Source organism: Miscanthus floridulus, unplaced genomic scaffold (genome assembly GCF_019320115.1).
Source record: "Miscanthus floridulus cultivar M001 unplaced genomic scaffold, ASM1932011v1 os_1742_1_2, whole genome shotgun sequence".
Taxonomy (NCBI): Eukaryota; Viridiplantae; Streptophyta; class Magnoliopsida; order Poales; family Poaceae; genus Miscanthus; species Miscanthus floridulus.
In genome coordinates, this window is record NW_027097893.1 from 20571 (window position 1) to 38237 (window position 17667).

At 43.7% G+C, this 17667-nt stretch overlaps 3 protein-coding genes and 1 pseudogene across 3 annotated transcripts; 2 read left to right on the forward strand and 2 right to left on the reverse strand.

The window, feature by feature from the left end:
• Positions 1 to 997: 997 nt before the first annotated feature.
• On the reverse strand, positions 998 to 2086 carry LOC136534276 (probable glutathione S-transferase GSTU6; annotated as a pseudogene).
• A 2682-nt stretch (positions 2087 to 4768) lies between these two features.
• LOC136534277 (probable glutathione S-transferase GSTU6) lies at positions 4769 to 5875 on the reverse strand. Its single transcript, XM_066526729.1, has 2 exons — positions 5498 to 5875; positions 4769 to 5394 (listed from the first exon to the last, which is right to left on the reverse strand). Exons 1-2 carry the CDS (start codon positions 5828 to 5830, stop codon positions 4987 to 4989), a joined length of 741 nt encoding a protein of 246 aa, XP_066382826.1. The 5' UTR covers positions 5831 to 5875; the 3' UTR covers positions 4769 to 4986.
• A 5814-nt stretch (positions 5876 to 11689) lies between these two features.
• On the forward strand, positions 11690 to 12691 carry LOC136534278 (glutathione S-transferase U17-like). The gene is made up of 2 exons (XM_066526731.1): positions 11690 to 12078; positions 12203 to 12691. The coding sequence occupies exons 1-2, from the start codon at positions 11752 to 11754 to the stop codon at positions 12575 to 12577; spliced, it is 702 nt and encodes a 233-aa protein (XP_066382828.1). The 5' UTR covers positions 11690 to 11751; the 3' UTR covers positions 12578 to 12691.
• A 2988-nt stretch (positions 12692 to 15679) lies between these two features.
• Positions 15680 to 16655, forward strand: LOC136534280 (probable glutathione S-transferase GSTU6). The gene is made up of 2 exons (XM_066526733.1): positions 15680 to 16092; positions 16249 to 16655. The coding sequence occupies exons 1-2, from the start codon at positions 15736 to 15738 to the stop codon at positions 16621 to 16623; spliced, it is 732 nt and encodes a 243-aa protein (XP_066382830.1). The 5' UTR covers positions 15680 to 15735; the 3' UTR covers positions 16624 to 16655.
• The last annotated feature ends 1012 nt before the right edge of the window (positions 16656 to 17667 follow it).

Consider the following 17667-nt stretch of genomic DNA (forward strand, 5'->3'; position numbering starts at 1 on the left):
GCTCTAAATTATAAGATGTTTTGACTTTTCTAATGTTTTAACTATGTATCTAGACATATAGTATATCTAAGTACATAGCAAAATCCATGTATCTAAAAAAAGCTAAAACGTCTTATAACTATGAATGGAGGGAGTAGTAGCCATAGAAGTGGGTTACTAAGAAACAAATATATATATAGACATAATTTTCGTTATTTAAACTTTTCATAATAGAAAAAGTTGGTGATTTAGATTTACATTTAATAAGATATTTTTAGTTTATTTTTAATAGCGGCATAAGTGGGCAATTTAGATGCAAATTTAAAGTGTTATTTTTTTAGATAAGGGAACAAAGTTCTAGCCTCTAGTGTGACATCCTAGTGGAGATTAGATTTGGTCCACAGTACTTTCACTTGTACGATAATGTGAGATTGTGGGGTAGTTCCACCTTTGGTTAGTCGTTGAGCATGGACTAGACACTACTATATAAGCTTTTGTAGAGTCAATGTCATCCGTAACTCCGGGTTAATTTTTTTACAAGAGGTGAAGTTGAAAATGCAAGTGAGTTGATGAAAATGTGTGGTTCATTCAATGTGTAGAACATACTAGTGCCGGCTTACACTCTAAAGCCTTACACTTAAAATCTCTTTGATTTTTGTAAGAACTTTTAGAAATTATTACTTTATTTAGCGCGTCTCGGTTTGGAAGAGCAATTTCAAAGAGGAGCTTGGACTGGTGTGCACCAAAGCCAAAGCCCAGCAGGGGCCATCTTTTGAAACAGTGGCGAGAGAGTCTAAGATGTATTTCGCTTTTCTTTTGGTCCTAGTAGCCCTTGTAACATGTATATATCTGTAAATTTTTGTACCCTTTATTAATGAAAATGAAAAAAAAAATCAGGTAAGGAGCTTTTCCCTGCTGACTTGTTCAAAAAAAACATATAGCTGTTCTTTCATTCTGAGAGGATGCAGCAACAAATACGTGAGTCCAAGCTAATTCCAAAATGGTCGCGGCAGCCACTTCAATTACCTTGGACCACGGCGGCAGCCGCAGCAGCAGCCTGGGCTTGCCTCTTCTTGGAGAGCTCGACCAGCTTCATCACGTCCGGCATGACTGCCTGGGTTTCGTTCAATGCGCCGAAGCGCTCCAGCCACGCCGCCAGGAGCGGGGTCTTGTCGGCGTTGAAATGCTTCAAGCCAGACAACAGGTCCCTCGTCTGCACCCACGCGACGAAGCCTCCGAGCGCGATGTCCACGTACCCGCCGCTGTCGCCGCCGAAGAAGGGTCTCCCCTTAGAGCAAGACTAATAATACAGCCGGTTTACTAGCTGTAAAGTTCCTTGCAGCCTTCTCTTAGCCCATTCATATAGTAGTTAGCTCTTTACAGTTAATACATGGTCCACTTGTCTCTCCCACAGACTTTCTTGGTTCTTGTGCCCAAACTGGCTGTAAGCTTAGTGCCCGCTTCTTCCCTCTCTCTTCCCCTCTCTCCTCCACCTCAGCATTTAGTCGGCTTACAGCCTGCTATTATACTGCTCTTAGAGCACTCTTTCAGTGCTCCCTCTCCAAGGTCTCTGCCGGGGCAAACAACTGCTTCGTCCCCTCTGCCTTCTCTTCGTCCGTCTTGCCCATTATCACGTCATGAAAGAGCTGAACAGCTGCCAAAAAAAATCACACACACGTTTACTCTTCTTTGGCAAAAAAAAAAAGGAGTGTGCCAATCGCCAAACACACATTGGAAATACACGGAACAGCGGGATTATACAATATGGTGGCATATGTACCTTGTCGTCAATGTAGGCGGCCCAAAAGCGAGCCACAGCACGGTCGTAGGGGTCGACGGGGAGGAGAGAAGGACCGGCGCCGCCGTAGATCTCATCGATGTACTGCACGATGTCCTGTGACTCGCAGATGGGCTTGCCGTTGTGGATGAGCACGGGTACCTTCTTGTGGACCGGGTTGGACTTGGGAAGAAGCTCGCTCTTGTTTCCAAAGATCTCCTCCTCGACGTACTCATACTTGAGGCCTTTGAAGCTCAGCGCAAGTCTCGCACGCAGGACGAACGGGCTCGCCAACATGCCCAGCAGCTTCAGCTCCTCTTCCCCAGCCATTTTCTGCTTGGCGTACAGAGGTTTGAGCTTGAGCTCCTTTTCGCGTGTGTTATCAGTTTCTCACTGCTGTTATCAAAGAGGTAACTGTTGTTATGAGAGAGAGAGAGAGAGAGAGAGGTAACTGTAGTTTATGGTTCCTGGTCGTTGGCTGAGATATGGCTTTTTTTTTTTGTATCATCAATACTGGCCCTGTTTGGATACTCTAGCACAGCTAGAGGTTAGAGCTAGTTTCTAGCTCAGGACTAGTCCTGAACTAACTTTAGTCTAAGAGATGTTTGGATACAAGGGTTAAAATGATAATAAATGTGCTTTCCAAATCATTGGTGCGGGTGAAAGTAGAGAGAAAAAGTGGACCCCACCTCAAATAGCCCCAACTAGCCCAAATAATCACCTCTTTGGGGGGATAGTTTTTTAGGGTGGGTTAGTTGCAAATAACCCAGTCTAGCCCTCCTGTTTGGCTACTTTAGGGCTAGTTGAGCTCCAACTAGCCCAAACTAGCTCTAACCCATGGATTCAAACAGGGCCACTGCTAGAATCGCTGCATAGACAATTGTGCAATGGCACATGCACATGTTGGAAGGATAAGATCACCAGATACTCCATAACCTTTTACATAAGGAGAACCATTTTAAACGGGTGTTTCTGTTGACCGGCTATTCAACTTTGACCGTATTTTGTTTTTCCAAATATCTGAACAATGGGCAAGATCACTTGTGGATACTTTCTCCATGTTATAGGGAAGGTGTGTACAAAATTTTGTGTCATTTGGACTTTCCATTTGCATTGTTTTCTCTTTGGATTTGACATGCTCAAAATTGTCTGCGCGGACCTCGCGGAACCTCCGCACATGCTGACCTGAAAATTGACTTCATGAGTTTCTCAAGTGTTTTTCTGACTTGTTCTTGCTTTTGCTTGATCTTTGGTCTTTCCTAGCACTATATCTAATAAATCTTGTAGCTTTGTCATGACTGAGGACTTGATTTTATTAGAGGAGAGAAGTTTTTGGCAAAGTTTGAGATATAGCCCAAGTTCTTAGATAATTTTGATTGGCTCTCATTCACCAACCCCCCCCCCCCCCCCCCCCCCCCCCCCCCCCCCCCCCCCCCTCCTCTTGTCACCGTTTCAGTCCATCATAGAGGATCAAAACAGTTTATTGTTCTGCAAGGCAAATGCCATTGTGTAGGTTGTGTTCTCATGCATTGAGACTAGAGGATTGTAGATCTTGCTAATTGCATGCTAATTTTGATTTTTCATGAACTAGGAGACGTTACGTAGGAGCTTGCAAGCATCAAGCTGACCAAAATGCTAATGGATGCGAGTTTGGGATTTATTTTGGACTCATTGGAGATGACATGTTTTGTTGTGTTCAACCAATCTTTTGCAACCTAGTATCTAGCTTGGTTATTGTGAAAAATTTTGAGCTTTTTAGTTCTAGTTTGATGGCTTCCATCCTTCCATGGATAGCTATGTTCATCTAGGATGTGTAATTTAGTATCGAGTGTAATCGATGTTGATTGTGGGATTCTAATAAAGAGACTTGAACATACATGAATGAGTCAATGATGTGATAAAATTCATAATATGGGTACCAAATTAGTCTTAAATTTTGGGTCTAGTTAGTTTTCTTTTTTATCGATTTTAATGATCTTGTCGAACTGTTGGTTGGTAAAACATCCTTAGGGAGTTGAACTGTCAGTTGGTAAAACTCTGTTGGTCGATACCAATGCTACTTTCATCGACTTATGCGAGGAGCTGTCATTTATATTGACTGACGTTAAGTCAGTACAGCGGCTTTAACAACTCCAATGTAGTCATTGTTCTTGGGATGTGGTGTAGTGCATGGAGACGCTGTGAGGAATTGCCACAGATTCACCACACGTCCACATTTAAGCATCCAACGTTCATAAATTCAGGAGGAGCAATTAAAAAAACTATTGCATAAATTCAGGTGGACCACAACACAGAACTCGATTGGAGGAGTATTTGGAAATTCCAGGCTGAACCAAAATGTCGCTTCTTCATTTGGCTTCTGCTACAAAGAAAATTGCCGACGGCGGACAGAATAAACAAGCGGGGGGCCAGGCAAACCCAATTTGCAAATTATGCTAACCAGGCAGGAATCACACTCACATATGATTGCCAACTGTTCATTCGCGAAACTGATTTGGCAAGGAATGAAAGGCTGGTCTGGAAAACAGGAGCTGCAACTGAACCAAAATGTAACAAAGGTCAGTGACTGGGTGGACTAAGCTGAACCCAGGAAGAGGCAACGCACAAAACCAGCGAGCAACAATCATCATCTACACAGCTTGAAATATGTGGAAAGAAAGACGCAGAAGAGTGTTTGAGAACAGAGCGCGAACTGCCGAACAGCTGCTTGCGGCAATCAGAGAAGACTTTCAGGCAGTTCAGCAGGCATGGGAGGAGTAAGCCGCAGATGTGGATTTTTTTTCTCTTGTCCCTCTTTTTCCTCCCTTCCTTTTGTTCGGCTACCTATTTAGCCTGCTTCTTCTGCTATTCTTTTTTCCTGTATACTGTTAAACTCTCTGTACATATTGATACTCCTATCTACTAAATGAAAAGGCAGAGCACCTCCCATTGATGCTAAAAAAAAAAGGAGGACCACAACATCTCAGGCGTTAGATGATTATGCATGGACATGTGTTCCTAACTTTTTTTCTCTCTCTCTCTTTTGGAAATGGCGGCCAAATAGCTCACACATATGTAGATACATCACATGCAACTTCACAAAGAACTATACATACACGATTCACCAGACATAACACGACGAAGAATCAACTGGAGAGGACAAAAGTAACAAACCATTCACAGCAAAGGGCATCAAACTACATATGTTTATTTTGGACACCAGACTGAACCCAAAGTTGACTTCAACCTCTTCAATAATCTTGAGCAACGGCGGCGGCGGCGGCGGCAGCAGCAGCAGCAGCAGCAGCTTGGGCTTGCCTCATCTTGGCGAGCTCGACCAGCTTCTCAACGTCCGGCATGACCGCCTTGGCACCATCCAGCTCGCAGAAGCGCTCCAGCCACGCCGCCAGGAGCGGGGTCTTCCCAGCGTCGAACAGCTTCAGTCCATATAGCTTCTCGATGGCGTGAATCCAGGCGACAAACCCTCCAAGAGCGACGTCGACGTACCCGACGGTGTCGCCTCCGAAGAAGGGTTTCCCCTTGGAACTCTCGCTCAGGGCTCCCTCCAGCGTTGCCGCCACGGCGAATGACTGCTTCGTGCCCTCGGCCTTCTCCTCATCCGTCTTGCCCCTGAACACCATCATCCACGAGCTGAAGAGCTGCACACGCACAAAAATCACACACGCATCAGGATTTATACCAAATTAATTAGTCAGGGATAATATGAGACTATGATTTGACGTGCTGTGGTGTGGTATGTACCTTCTCGTCAATGTAGGCGGTCCAGAAACGAGCAACAGCGCGTTCGTGGGGCTCAGAAGGGAGGAGGGAGGGTCCGGCGTCAGCAAACGCCTCCTCGAGGTACTGAATGATGATCATGGACTCACATACAGGTTTACCGTTGTGGATGAGTACGGGCACCTTCTTGTGCACAGGGTTGGACTTGAGGAGGAGCTCGCTCTTGTTGTTGTGGAGATCCTTCTCCTCGAGGTAGTCGTAGCTCAAGCCTTTGAAGCTTAGTGCAAGTTTCACTCGCAGCACAAACGGGCTCGCGAACGAGCCTAGAAGCTTCAGCTCATTGCTTTGTCCGGCCATTTCAAGCAGAACTTGTTCTACGCTCGTGTGAAGGATTCGACCTTGGTTTTGTTCTTGTGTTTCCTTGTTCTTGGCGGATGGCAAACGAGGAGAGGTGGTATATATATAGAGTTTACAGAGGTATGTCGTAAACGTATCAAATGGATGTTACAAAAGTTGATCGGGATGTTGCATATGTTACAAGTGTTTCGTATGAATGTTGCAAGCGTTTTCATAATGTTTCATCTGTTTCAGACATATGTTTGCAAGCGTTTTGATCTGGATGTTGCATATGTTTCACACATATATGGCAATAGTATGTTCCAAATGTTTTAGTCTTATATTGCGGTAAGTGTTTTCATGTTGCAAGTTGTAAGTGTTTATGTGGAAGCTGCATATGTTGCAATGGCTATACATATACATTGCAAGTATATGTTTCAGCTATTTTTAGAAGTACGTTGCAAGTGTTTTATCTGGATGTTGCATATGTTGCAGTGGCTATACACATATTACAAACATATGTTTCATCTGTTTCAAACATATGTTGCAACAAGTGCTTCAAGCTACAAGTGTTTTCATTAGCCTGCACGGAAAACGAGCACAGGCAGAGACGGTCCCGCGTGCATGCCCACTACCATGGCATGCATACGCAACAATATGGCATGCATAGGCACGCAGCAGCAGGCGCATGGAGCACGTATAGCAGGAGCATATGGGTGCGTGTAGTAGGAGCTAGCAGGAGCCAGGGCAGCATGCGTAGACAGCATGCGCATGCGGGCGCGTGCAGCACGCGCGGCAGGCATGGCGTCCGGATGCTAGCCACGCCAATATATTAATTCTCTTAAGTGCATCTTGTGAGGTTAAAGTCTCTTTGGACTGGACACTAATTTAATGATGATATAGGTGAGTAATTTAGATGTAAATTTCAAAGGTTACAAACTTACGATACAATGGCAAAGGTGGACAATTTAGATGCAAATTAGGTAAATAGCGGCTACTTTAGATTAGTGGATAATTTAGATGCAGATTTAGGGGTGTTCCTTTAAGTTGTTATTTGCAATCAAAGTAGTAATTCTTAGAAGAATAATATATACTTTCAACGACTATTATTATTAATTTTTTTTGAAAATGGAAAAGTTCTGGCTTTGGACCTCTCATAGAAGACTATATATTATTAATAATAATAATAATTAGAATCTAACAAATTGACGGTCAATGTTTAATTTTTAGGATTTTTTCCTGCTTCGGACCTCTTCATTTTTAGGATTTGTCTCTTTTCCTAGTATGTTTAATGAGGATTAACGCTCTTTTAATTAGTAATATATAGTATGATACTTAATAACTTTTATGTAGGTAGATTTGCGATTCAAGCTAACATTATTATTATATCTAAATGCATTACGTGTTGAACTCATAATTCATTTACTTTGACTTCAGAACTCCCGTAAAAGTCACCATATATTAGATAACAATATCCTGTCATCTGAGTACGCAATGGATGCAATGATAGGGTTGCTAAACATTTGCGTGAATGACCTCATCGGTGACATAGCGCGCATGTGACCACATGCGCCTCATAAAGCTATACTTTTGCGCAGGCTAGCATTTTTTTTTTTTTTTTTGCCTCTTCTTAGTAGAGAACGGATAGCAATTCCAAGAGACTTAAGTATTATTAAATTATTAAATCAGAGGAAGCAAAGTTAGATCATCTCCAGTCTCCACCAGATTTTTTATACTCTTCCCTATCTCTTAAATAGAAAATGTAACAGCTGCAGCATCTCCTATCACATCTCTTCTCGCTATGTTATTCACCGTCATCTCTCCTAAAGAAAGGGGAGACCTATTCCTCTCCTAAAGCAGGGTGAGGTTTTGGCAATCTGCTAGAGCAAAAGTCTCTCATATCCTAAAGTTGCTTTTGAGAGATCTCCTATAACTTATTATAGGAGATAAAGAACAGGAAACATGGTGGAGATGCTCTTACAAGAAGTAAACGAAGAAAAAAGAAGAGACAAAGAAAATTAAGAGTAGCCTACTAATTACACATTTACACCATAGTTTGTGTCCATTGATCAAACGGCAGCGAAAGTTTTGACTTGACTTTGTGGGAGATCAACAGAACTTCCTTGAAGAAGAGGAGTCTGCAAGCACTATACTAGGTTGGACTCGTTTGAAAATTAAGTCCTTTCTTGCTATCCAAATTACCCAACACAGCAGCGCCACTGCTACCATGAAGAATTGTGACTCTCTTGGCCTTGAAATAGCTTGTGATTTCAGAGAAACTCCCATTTGGTGGAATGTCTAGATTGATGAATCTCCAACACTGTTTTGCAAAAATGACAATGGAGGAAAAGGTGTTGCAAAGTTTCTTCAACATCTCAGTTGCACAAGACACAATTAATTGTAAGCATCCAAATCCATGTTGCTCCTTCTCAAGATTTTTGTTGTGCTTAGTCTGTCTGTTTTTGGTAATTGAATGACAACTAGTGGACTAACATTTTACCTAAGTGTTGATTAATTTAGGTGAAGTCCACGCCAAGGTGGTGAGGAAGGCTAGGACTTGGATGAAGCATGATCAATGCAAAATGGAACAATCTCACACTTGGAGAGAAGATGAAGAGGTGAAAACAAGCCCAAGTCAAAGATGTATGTTAAGGGTTTTGTTTTTGCCGGTCGAGACGCAATGGAGTGCGTGGTCAGGTACTCGGGTTTAGGATACATAGTTATACTATTAAGAGGAGAGCTCTAAAGCTACACGGTTATCTAATGTCACTAGGTGTTGATATACATGCATATGCATTAGACCTAGTGACGTGGTGAGTAGCAGGCGAAAATATATTTTAAAACACTTTGAAAAATACTAACTTAGTGCTCAAATGTTTGGCAAAACATTTTGGAGTTAGCATGCTTGCTTGTGAAGATGAGAGAAAAGCACTTGATAGTGTTGTTTTGCACTCACCGGAGTGCTCCGGTGTGTCACCGGAGTGCTCACCATAGTGTTCCCACAATGAACTGACGTGGGCATAGTTTCAGTGTGCACACCTTAATATCCGGTGTGCACTGGAGTCATCTTGGAGAAGGCCTAATGGACCCACTTGCACATGGAGAAAGCCCGCGAGCTCCATGGAGTTACCTGGTCGAGAGCTTGGCTCTTGTGAGGGCATCCTTGTGAGAGGCTCCAATGGGAATTAGAGGGAAGCGTGGGGTTCTTGATACCTCGGTAAAAATCGAGAGTCATCAACGGGAGTTTGCATTTTCTACCCTTAAGCTTCTGCATTTATATTGTGTACTTAAGTTGTGTGCTTTATATTCCTAGTCTAACTTGTTACATTAGTGATAGGATTGGAACATAGGTTGTATAACTCTTTTGCGGTAGAGATAGCAACACATTAGAGGTCGTGTTTAGTATTAAGTTGCCTAATTTAAACCCCCTCCCCCGTCTTAGGTGTCATGGTTCCTTAAATTTGGAATTAAATTTAAGAATTTTTGAATGATCTCGATGTTGACATGGTCTACACCACATTTTAGTTAGAACTTTGTAGTTGTCAAGTTTTTTATTTAAGTAGTTTAGTTTTTGAAATCTATTTTAAAAATTTCAAAAGACCTCAATTGTTAACATAGTCAATACCCAATTTATAGTGGTCTATGTGATCTTCAACTTTGTAGTAGACAAGTTTTTTATTCAATTCGTTTAGAGTACCAAACATATGTTTTAATTTATCATATTCTTATATTCAATTTTTTGAAATTTTTAAACAATCTCAGTTGGAGAATGTAGTGCTTCACAAGATCTAAAACTTTGTAATCGAACCCTTTTTTATTTTAGATTATTTAGCGGTCAAAATATTTAATTCAAGATTACAAAATGCTAATACAAAATAGTAACATCCTATACTGCAGTGGGTGGAGACATGTCACATGAGGCTAAAGATCATGGATTTGACTCTTTGGATACACGTGATTTACAGAGATGAGCGGCTAAATACTTGCACTCTGACTAGATTTATAAAAAGATATATGAACATATGTAATACTAAGAGTAACTCTAGCAGAGCCCCTAAGTCTTCATCCTATTTATGAGGGCTCAGAGACCAAATCTATACTCTAATAGGGTGCCTCCTAGACCCTCAAACTTGAGAGGAGCCTCAAATCCCCTCCCACCCCTCATTCCTAGGGGATCCTGGGACAAGCCCTCAAATCACTGTTTGTGGTTGTTTCCCATGTTTCCTTTCCTCGTTCGTGCGTCACCAGTTTCCCCATCCGTGCACCACCCCGCTTTCGGCTTCCCCCATCTATGTGCGCCGTGCACTTCCTTGTCCACATGTCACTGGATCTGAGGGAGAGGTCACACCTCGAGCAAGAAAACAACACGGCAGCTCTGGCGACCACCTCCCCGGCTTCTTCCGTCCCCATGCATCCGCGCGTCACCCAAGCAAGCATTCGCCAGAGAGGTCACGTCCTGGCTCCTTCCTCTCCCGATGACTTCCCCGTGTCACCTCTCCCCGCTAGAGCCCCTCCCTAGCTGCACCACTCTCATCCGGAGCCATGGCTATTCCTCTCCGCATTGGAGCCCTTCCTGATGGTTGCGCCCCCAACATAGCCATGTTCATCAACGGAGAGAAGATAAAGAAAGAAGATAGGAAAGAGGATAACAAGTGGATCATATGGGTCGTTCTCTGTTAGAATGGATTGAGGACATTGTTTTGAGAGCTACTGCTAGAGTATAGCCTAGAAAATAGGGCCCTCAAAAGTATGGGAGCTCTCAAATAAAAAGTAAGGGACCTGTTTTGTTGGCTATTACTAGGCTTCTCTAAATGAATGTATCATCAAGATGTATTTCAGGTTAGAGTTAATGAAATTACTAATGCTCCGGATACTAGGGTATTTTTCTATAAATTAGTCAAAGTTAGAGGAATTTGATTTGGGGTAAAAGTAAAATGTTTTAAGTGTTTTGTATTCTCTCCGTTCCAAATTATAAGTAGCTTTGACTTTTTTGGTTCATCTATTTTGCTATGCATCTAGATATAATATATGTCTAGATACATAGCAAAATTGATGAACCAAAAAATCAAAGCGACTTATAACTTGGAACGGATGGAGTAACATTTAGCGACAAGCATGGAACACCGCATATCCAGTTCTAGATGATCGATCTGAATGCTGTGTCATGACTTAAACTTAAATTATATATACAAAAAAAACAAGCTCAGTAATGGTGAAAAAAAAAGAAAAATGGTAACAGAAAGCAATACGATACAACCGTTCACGAGCATTCCAATCCTGTGTCTGTCATCCTTCTAGCCTACTCTCTTCCTACAAAAAGTGTCATGGTTACTTTCCAAGAAGTGGAACACTTTCAACTTGAACAAATATAATACTTATGACACATAATTAGTATCATTAGATAAATTATTAATTATATTTTATAATAAACTTATTTAGAGATACAAATGATGATAATATTTTTTTATAAATTTAATCAAACTTAAGATAGTTTGAAGTATGGGACGGAAGGGTTAGCTTATAGAAAAGGAGAAAAAATGTGTCATTATGTGTCACTGTAATTCTTTTTTTTATGAAACTGTCACTCTGCAATTGACTGTTCTTTCTCTTACCTCTAAATCAATTCGTTCTATCTTTCTGTCTTTATGGTTAGGAAACGGCTGGCTAATTGGCAAAGTGAAGATCTTTAAAACTGATCGGCCGTATAAAATCCAACACACAGCAGCTTCGATGACGAAAGCGATCACATCAGCTCGAAACTCAAGGTACGACGACTTGACGAGACGCTGAAGAAAGAGGCAGCTGTCCGGAACATGACGCATGCAAGGACGTCTAGATAGCCCGGACAGAGAAAAGGAAAAGAATATCCACATACAACTATTACATGCAGCAAACTTCTCCTCAGTCACAACTGCACTAGGCCAAGAACTCGAACCACAAAAATGTCAGAGGCAGAGGCCGTGCGTGTGATCGGCCTATGGCCGAGCCCGTTCGTGATCCGCGTCCTGATCGCGCTGAAGCTGAAAGGCGTCAAGTACGAGCTCGTGGAGGAGGTGGTGGGCAAGAAGAGCGAGCTGCTGCTCAGGTCCAACCCGGTGCACAAGAAGGTCCCCGTCCTGCTCCACCACGGCAAGCCCATCTCCGAGTCTCTCATCATCGTCCAGTACATCGACGAGGTCTGGTCCTCCGACGACGTGCCGGCCTTCCTCCCCGCCGACGCTTACACCCGTGCGGTCCAGCGGTTCTGGGCACAGTACGTCGATGACAAGGTAAGGCAAAACTAGCTAGTCGATCGAGCTCTTTCTCTGACCAATTCTGATCAGTTTTCAGTACCAATTTATAATGGTGTTAGAGTGAGACTAATCATGCTCTGGCTGGTTGACACTCACGCAGCTCCCTCCGGCGATCCGCACTCTCAGGGGAATGGATGACGGGGGTAAGGACGAAGCGGCGGAGCAGCTGTCCGCCGCCCTGCAGCTCTTAGAGGAGGCTTTCGTGAAGCTCAGCCAGGGGAAGCACTACTTCGGCGGCGACAGCGTCGGGTACCTGGACATCGCTCTGGTGTCGTATGTCGGCTGGGTGAAGGCGGTGGAGAAGATCGCCGGGGTCACTCTCCTGGACAAGGCGAAGGTTCCGAACCTGGTGGCCTGGGCCGATCGGCTCTGCACCCACCCGGCCGTGGTGGACGCGATCCCTGATGCGGACAAGTTCGTTGAGTTCAGCGTCACCTATGGGTCGTTCTCAAAGCCAATCAATGGTCCCAAGTGAGCAAAAGGGTCTGCTTCGTGATTTTCACTGCGCGTGTGCTGGTGGTGTCACTGTCAATAAGCTGTAGTCTGTGTCCTTCCACTGGAAATAAAGCTTTCTTTATCTTTGAAAAAAGTTTGTGCCCCTCAAAGGGAAATCGACGCGCATAACTTACTGAACTCGTCCATTGCCTTCTGTTTCAAGGATAAAGTCAAATTTAAGAAGACGGAGGTGCTAGCGGCCGGATGACCGGTCCGATGCCTATGCAGACTGGCCTCGTTCGCTGATTTTTTTTTTTTTTTTTTTTTTTTGGCTCCGCACGTGCACCCCGCGCTGTGTCCGGAGGACTCGCCTCACACTCCTAGCCCGCCCATTCCATCTCGATTCGAGGCCATTCGCCCCACCCCACACTCGCACCCTGCCCCCATCATGCCCCGTCCCATCAGCCCCCGCTCGCCACGCCCCATTCCTCGGTGTCCACGCCGTGCCACCATCACTCCCCACCCACGACCCTTAACTTTCGGAACAACGTGAAAGATGTATAATATAAAATACTTAAATGCAACATACGCATGCAACAAATAAAACATATGGAACATACACTTACAACATATGTATGAAACATATGCAACATCTAGATAAAACACTTACAACATGCAACTTGAAAACACTTACTGCAACATAAGACTCAAACAGTTGAAACATATGCAACATCCAGATTACAACGTTTGCAACATACGTTTGGAACAGATGAAATATTTTGAACAAACCTCTGAAACACTTCCAACATGCCTATGAAACACTTGCAACATATTCAACATGTGCAATATCCCCGATCTACTTTTGCAACATCCATATGAAACAATTGCAATATACCTTTGAAACACTTGAAACATACGCCTGCAACATGCATTTTCATCGCAACATCTCCTTGCTGAGGTTGCGCAACGCAACAGCCACAGCATCGACGACTGGTGGGGAACAGTGGCAACGGTAGCACCTCGACAGCACCCAGCAACACCTCGCCGTGCGCGGGGGACGAGGCACGATGCGCGGTAGCGGTGGCGCGGCACGCGGCGAGCTGGAGAGGGCGGGGCGGGAGATGCAGTGCGGCGCTAGATGGGGGAGCCGCGCGGCGCGAGGTGGGGTGCGCGGCGGGGAAGACGGCAGCAGCGAGCGCACGACACAGCTGCACATAAGGCTGGACGAAAAACTCGAAGCTCGTTAGCTCGCTCGGCTCGTGGCTAGCTCGACTCGGCTTGGCTCGGCTCGTTATGATAACGAGCCGAGCCGAGCCAAGATTTTAGCTCATTAGCTATAACGAGCCAACTCGAGCCAGCTCGCGAGCCGCTCGCGAGCTAAACGAGCCAAGCTTCCAGGAAAAAAAGTATCAAAACTTGTATTAGTTTTTGTATTACTTCATGTCTTACACTTTATAATTGACTGGTAACTGGTCTAGACCCTATAAATTGACTGGTAACTGGTCTAGATGCATTTCTTTTGTATTATTATTATTCTTAAACTTTAGATAAATGCAAATATTATATTTTGTGTATTTTTTATACCTGGCTCGCGAGCTTAACGAGCCAGCTCGAGCTTTTAACGAGCCGAGCCGAGCTGGCTTTCTGGCTCGTTAGGATAACGAGCCGAGCCGAGCTAGCTCGTTATCTTAACGAGCCAAAACGAGCCGAGCCCAAACGAGCCGAGCGGGCTCGTTATCCAGCCTTAGCTGCACACGATGGGTGAGAGCGATGGGAAGATATTTTTTAGAGAGATGAAGAGACACAGAAAGTAAGCATGCCTATTGACCCGGTACGCGCAGACCTAGAAAGCGGCGTTCCGACGGATAGATACCCGCTCGTGACCATTACCGTTAAGGAAACGACAACACGACGTAGCCCCTTATGTTCTCAAAATAATGTTGTTATACGCCATCTGTAGGGAGCTGGTGCCCTTCGCAAGGCTGCCCTTTACCTCCCATCTCGCTAACTAGTGATCTAATTGCTCACGGCTCTTGAGATGATGACTCTTGCAGGGAATATTTATATGATGTTTAGTTTGAGAAACCACTCCCTCCAAGATTAGGTGCTGCATTATGAGTTGATTCCTTAAATTTGGTGGAATGATTATATTTCTCGTACTAGTATTAATTATTGACTTATGAGGAATAAAGTGATGATAAATCATCGTAATTCATTCTACAAACCAAACAAATAAAGTAATGAATGAGTAGATGATGGACTAACTCATCGTCAACTTCTAGATATGCGCCTGTAGCCTCATCATGATATGTCAAAGGCGGTATATTTGTCTCAGAAAATCCCATGCAAGCAAATCAAATTAAAGTCACCCCCGAGTGATGAAAGCGAGCATATTAATGGGTGATGCAAAGAGCAGCAAAAAAAGTTACTCCTCCCTCAGAAATGGTGACGTTTTGACATTTCTAGGTTCATAGTTTTTACTATAAATCTTGACATAATGTATATCTAGATAAAAGTTATAAATCTAAAAAAGTCAACATACAAAATATATTTTTATGATTAATTTCTTTTATAATTTGTAGCTAATTACGAGAAAACAATATTATTTTAGGGGTCACTTAGAATATAAAAATATTGGTGCTAAGCTTATCGCTAAATTTGTGTATAATTTGACTAAGTATTATTTACATTTTGTAAATTTTGTTTTTTTTTCCCTCTGATCAAATGAGCCAGGAAGGAGGTAATGTACTCCATATGTGTAATCTCTGAACTTTTCGATGCGTAATTTTTTCGGTGGCCGATTGCTGAAGTCACCACTCCACCAGCGGCGCCTAAAGTCTCGTTGCCGGTGGAGCTCATCCACCTGAAATGCAAGCGCACCTCTTCAAGGACGCCAGCAGTGACATCAGGAAGAGGCAGAATGTTAAGTGGAGCAAACGTAGAAGCTAAACTAACTAGTTGATGGCTACTCACCATACATAAAAAGAAAAGTAAAAAAAAATGATGGTCAACCTGTTATCACCGTCCGGTCAAAGAAAACTTCAATAAAGGAAAAACCTTGCTCCTGAAATAATATATAAACAGATTCTCTCTACGTATACAAAGACTACAAATACAGAGCCACACAACGCTGCGACGACGAACTCGCAGATCTACAAGCCCCACGGCACCAATCTGGTCGTCGGCAAAAATATAGCAATGGCACCGAACGGCAGCGGTGAAGAAGAAGCGGCGGCGGCGGCGGCGGTGCGCGTGATCGGAGGGTGGGCGAGCCACTACGCCATCCGCGTGTACGTGGCGCTGAAGCTCAAGGGCGTGGAGTACGAGTTCTTGCAGGAGGTGGTCGGCAACAAGAGCGAGCTGCTGCTCCAGTCCAACCCGGTGCACAAGAAGATCCCGGTGCTTCTCCACCACGGCAAGCCCGTCGCCGAGTCCATGATCATACTCCAGTACATCGACGAAGTTTGGGTGTCCAGTAACAGGCCATCCATCCTTCCCGCCGACCCCTATGAACGTGCTGTCCAGCGGTTTTGGGCACAGTACGTAGATGACAAGGTAACTTACCTGAAATCATACGACTGCTGACTTTGCTAATTTTCTTTCTTTGTCTCATAGAAATTGCGGCAAAGCTTTTTGCCGTTCTTTCAAAAAAAAAATCTGCAATAATGTCAGTCTTGAGAGGGGTGACCAATAATGTCATTTCCTTTGTAGATTGCCCCTGCATCCGTGGTCTTGAGAGGAGTGACCAGTGGAGACACAGACGAAGCAGCAGCGCAGGCGTCTGCAGCCCTGCAGCATTTGGAGGAGGCCTTCGTCAAGTGCAGCCGAGGGAAGAGCTATTTTGGCGGCGACAGCCTGGGCTTCCTCGACATCGTTCTCGGGTCACACTTGGGTTGGCTCAAGGCAGTGGAGAAGATCGCCGGCGTCAAGGTCCTCGACGAATCCAAGTTCCCTCAACTGACAGCATGGGCGGACCGATTCTATGCTCACCACGCTGTCAGAGACGTCATGCCCGAAACGGACAGGCTCGTGCAGTTCAACGCGTACCTCGTTGGTGTCTTGAAGGCTAAAGCTTCCCAGAAGTGAAATGCTTTATTACCATTGTATATCCAATAATTTCTTTGCTTTGTAGAAGTGTTTTTCTATTATGTTTTTTTAAAAAATAAATAAATAAATGGATATACAGACCCATGCACGTGTTATCTATAACCGGCTTGCTTGAAAACGAAGTTAAATATAGTAATGTAGCCACCATACATGACGACCTTTGGTGGAAACGGACTCTCCATCAGGGCACGTTGTGATCTTAGGGCTTTTGTGGCTATGTGAAGTCTTCCCATACTATCCATCAGATCTAATAAACTATCCATTTGTTCTACAGTGATCCTAGGGACTAATATTTAGTTTGTCTGTTTTTTAATCCTTAGGGGCTAAAATTTAATCAATTACTCCTTCATTTCAAATTATAAGGTGTTTTGGTTTTTCTAGATACATTTTTTAAATATAGTGTATGTCTAGGTGCATAGGAAAAAAAACTATGTATTTAGAGAAGTCAAAATATCTTATAATTTGGAATTGATAAATAGTTGTTAGTTATATGGATCTAAACAAGACCTAAAATTAGCCCACACATTAATCCTTTCTGTTTGGATAGGCTAGATCTCACTTTTAGCTGTTAGTTGTTAGCGGTCTAAATATTCACTAAGCGTAGCCCGCGTAAGTGAGGGTGGAAAGTGAAAGGAAAATCAATGAAGGCACCGATACACGGAGCTTGTAGATATGGAAGCTATGGTTTCTCTTGCCATTGTGGAGAATTAAGAGAGCCACCAAGTTACTTCCCGCAGAAAATCCCATGCAAACTTGCAGTGACGCAAGTGAGCATGTAATAAGGAACTAGAAAGTGCAGCCTGTATGTATGACGGTCCTCCCCGACATCGAAGACAGGCTGCTAGATCGTTTGACACTGACACTAATGCTCACTCTACATAAATGAAATCTGATTGGCAAAATGTCCGACGGGAGGAAAGTTTATATTAGCGACGGGTGCTCGTAAGTGCCTACGTCTATACACTTAACTCAAAAAAAAAGCAGTAACCTAACCCCTTCATGGCGATTTGCGAGAGAGCCGAT

Excerpts from the sequence above, each read along its gene's own strand:
- LOC136534277 (XM_066526729.1), bottom strand. The coding sequence starts at position 5,830 with ATGGCCGGACAAAGCAATGAGCTGAAGCTTCTAGGCTCGTTCGCGAGC. Across the intron at positions 5,395-5,497 it reads CCGCCTACATTGACGAGAAG|CTCTTCAGCTCGTGGATGAT; the intron begins GTACATACCACA and ends GTGCGTGTGCAG.
- LOC136534278 (XM_066526731.1), top strand. The coding sequence starts at position 11,752 with ATGTCAGAGGCAGAGGCCGTGCGTGTGATCGGCCTATGGCCGAGCCCG. Across the intron at positions 12,079-12,202 it reads CACAGTACGTCGATGACAAG|CTCCCTCCGGCGATCCGCAC; the intron begins GTAAGGCAAAAC and ends ACACTCACGCAG.
- LOC136534280 (XM_066526733.1), top strand. The coding sequence starts at position 15,736 with ATGGCACCGAACGGCAGCGGTGAAGAAGAAGCGGCGGCGGCGGCGGCG. Across the intron at positions 16,093-16,248 it reads CACAGTACGTAGATGACAAG|ATTGCCCCTGCATCCGTGGT; the intron begins GTAACTTACCTG and ends TTTCCTTTGTAG.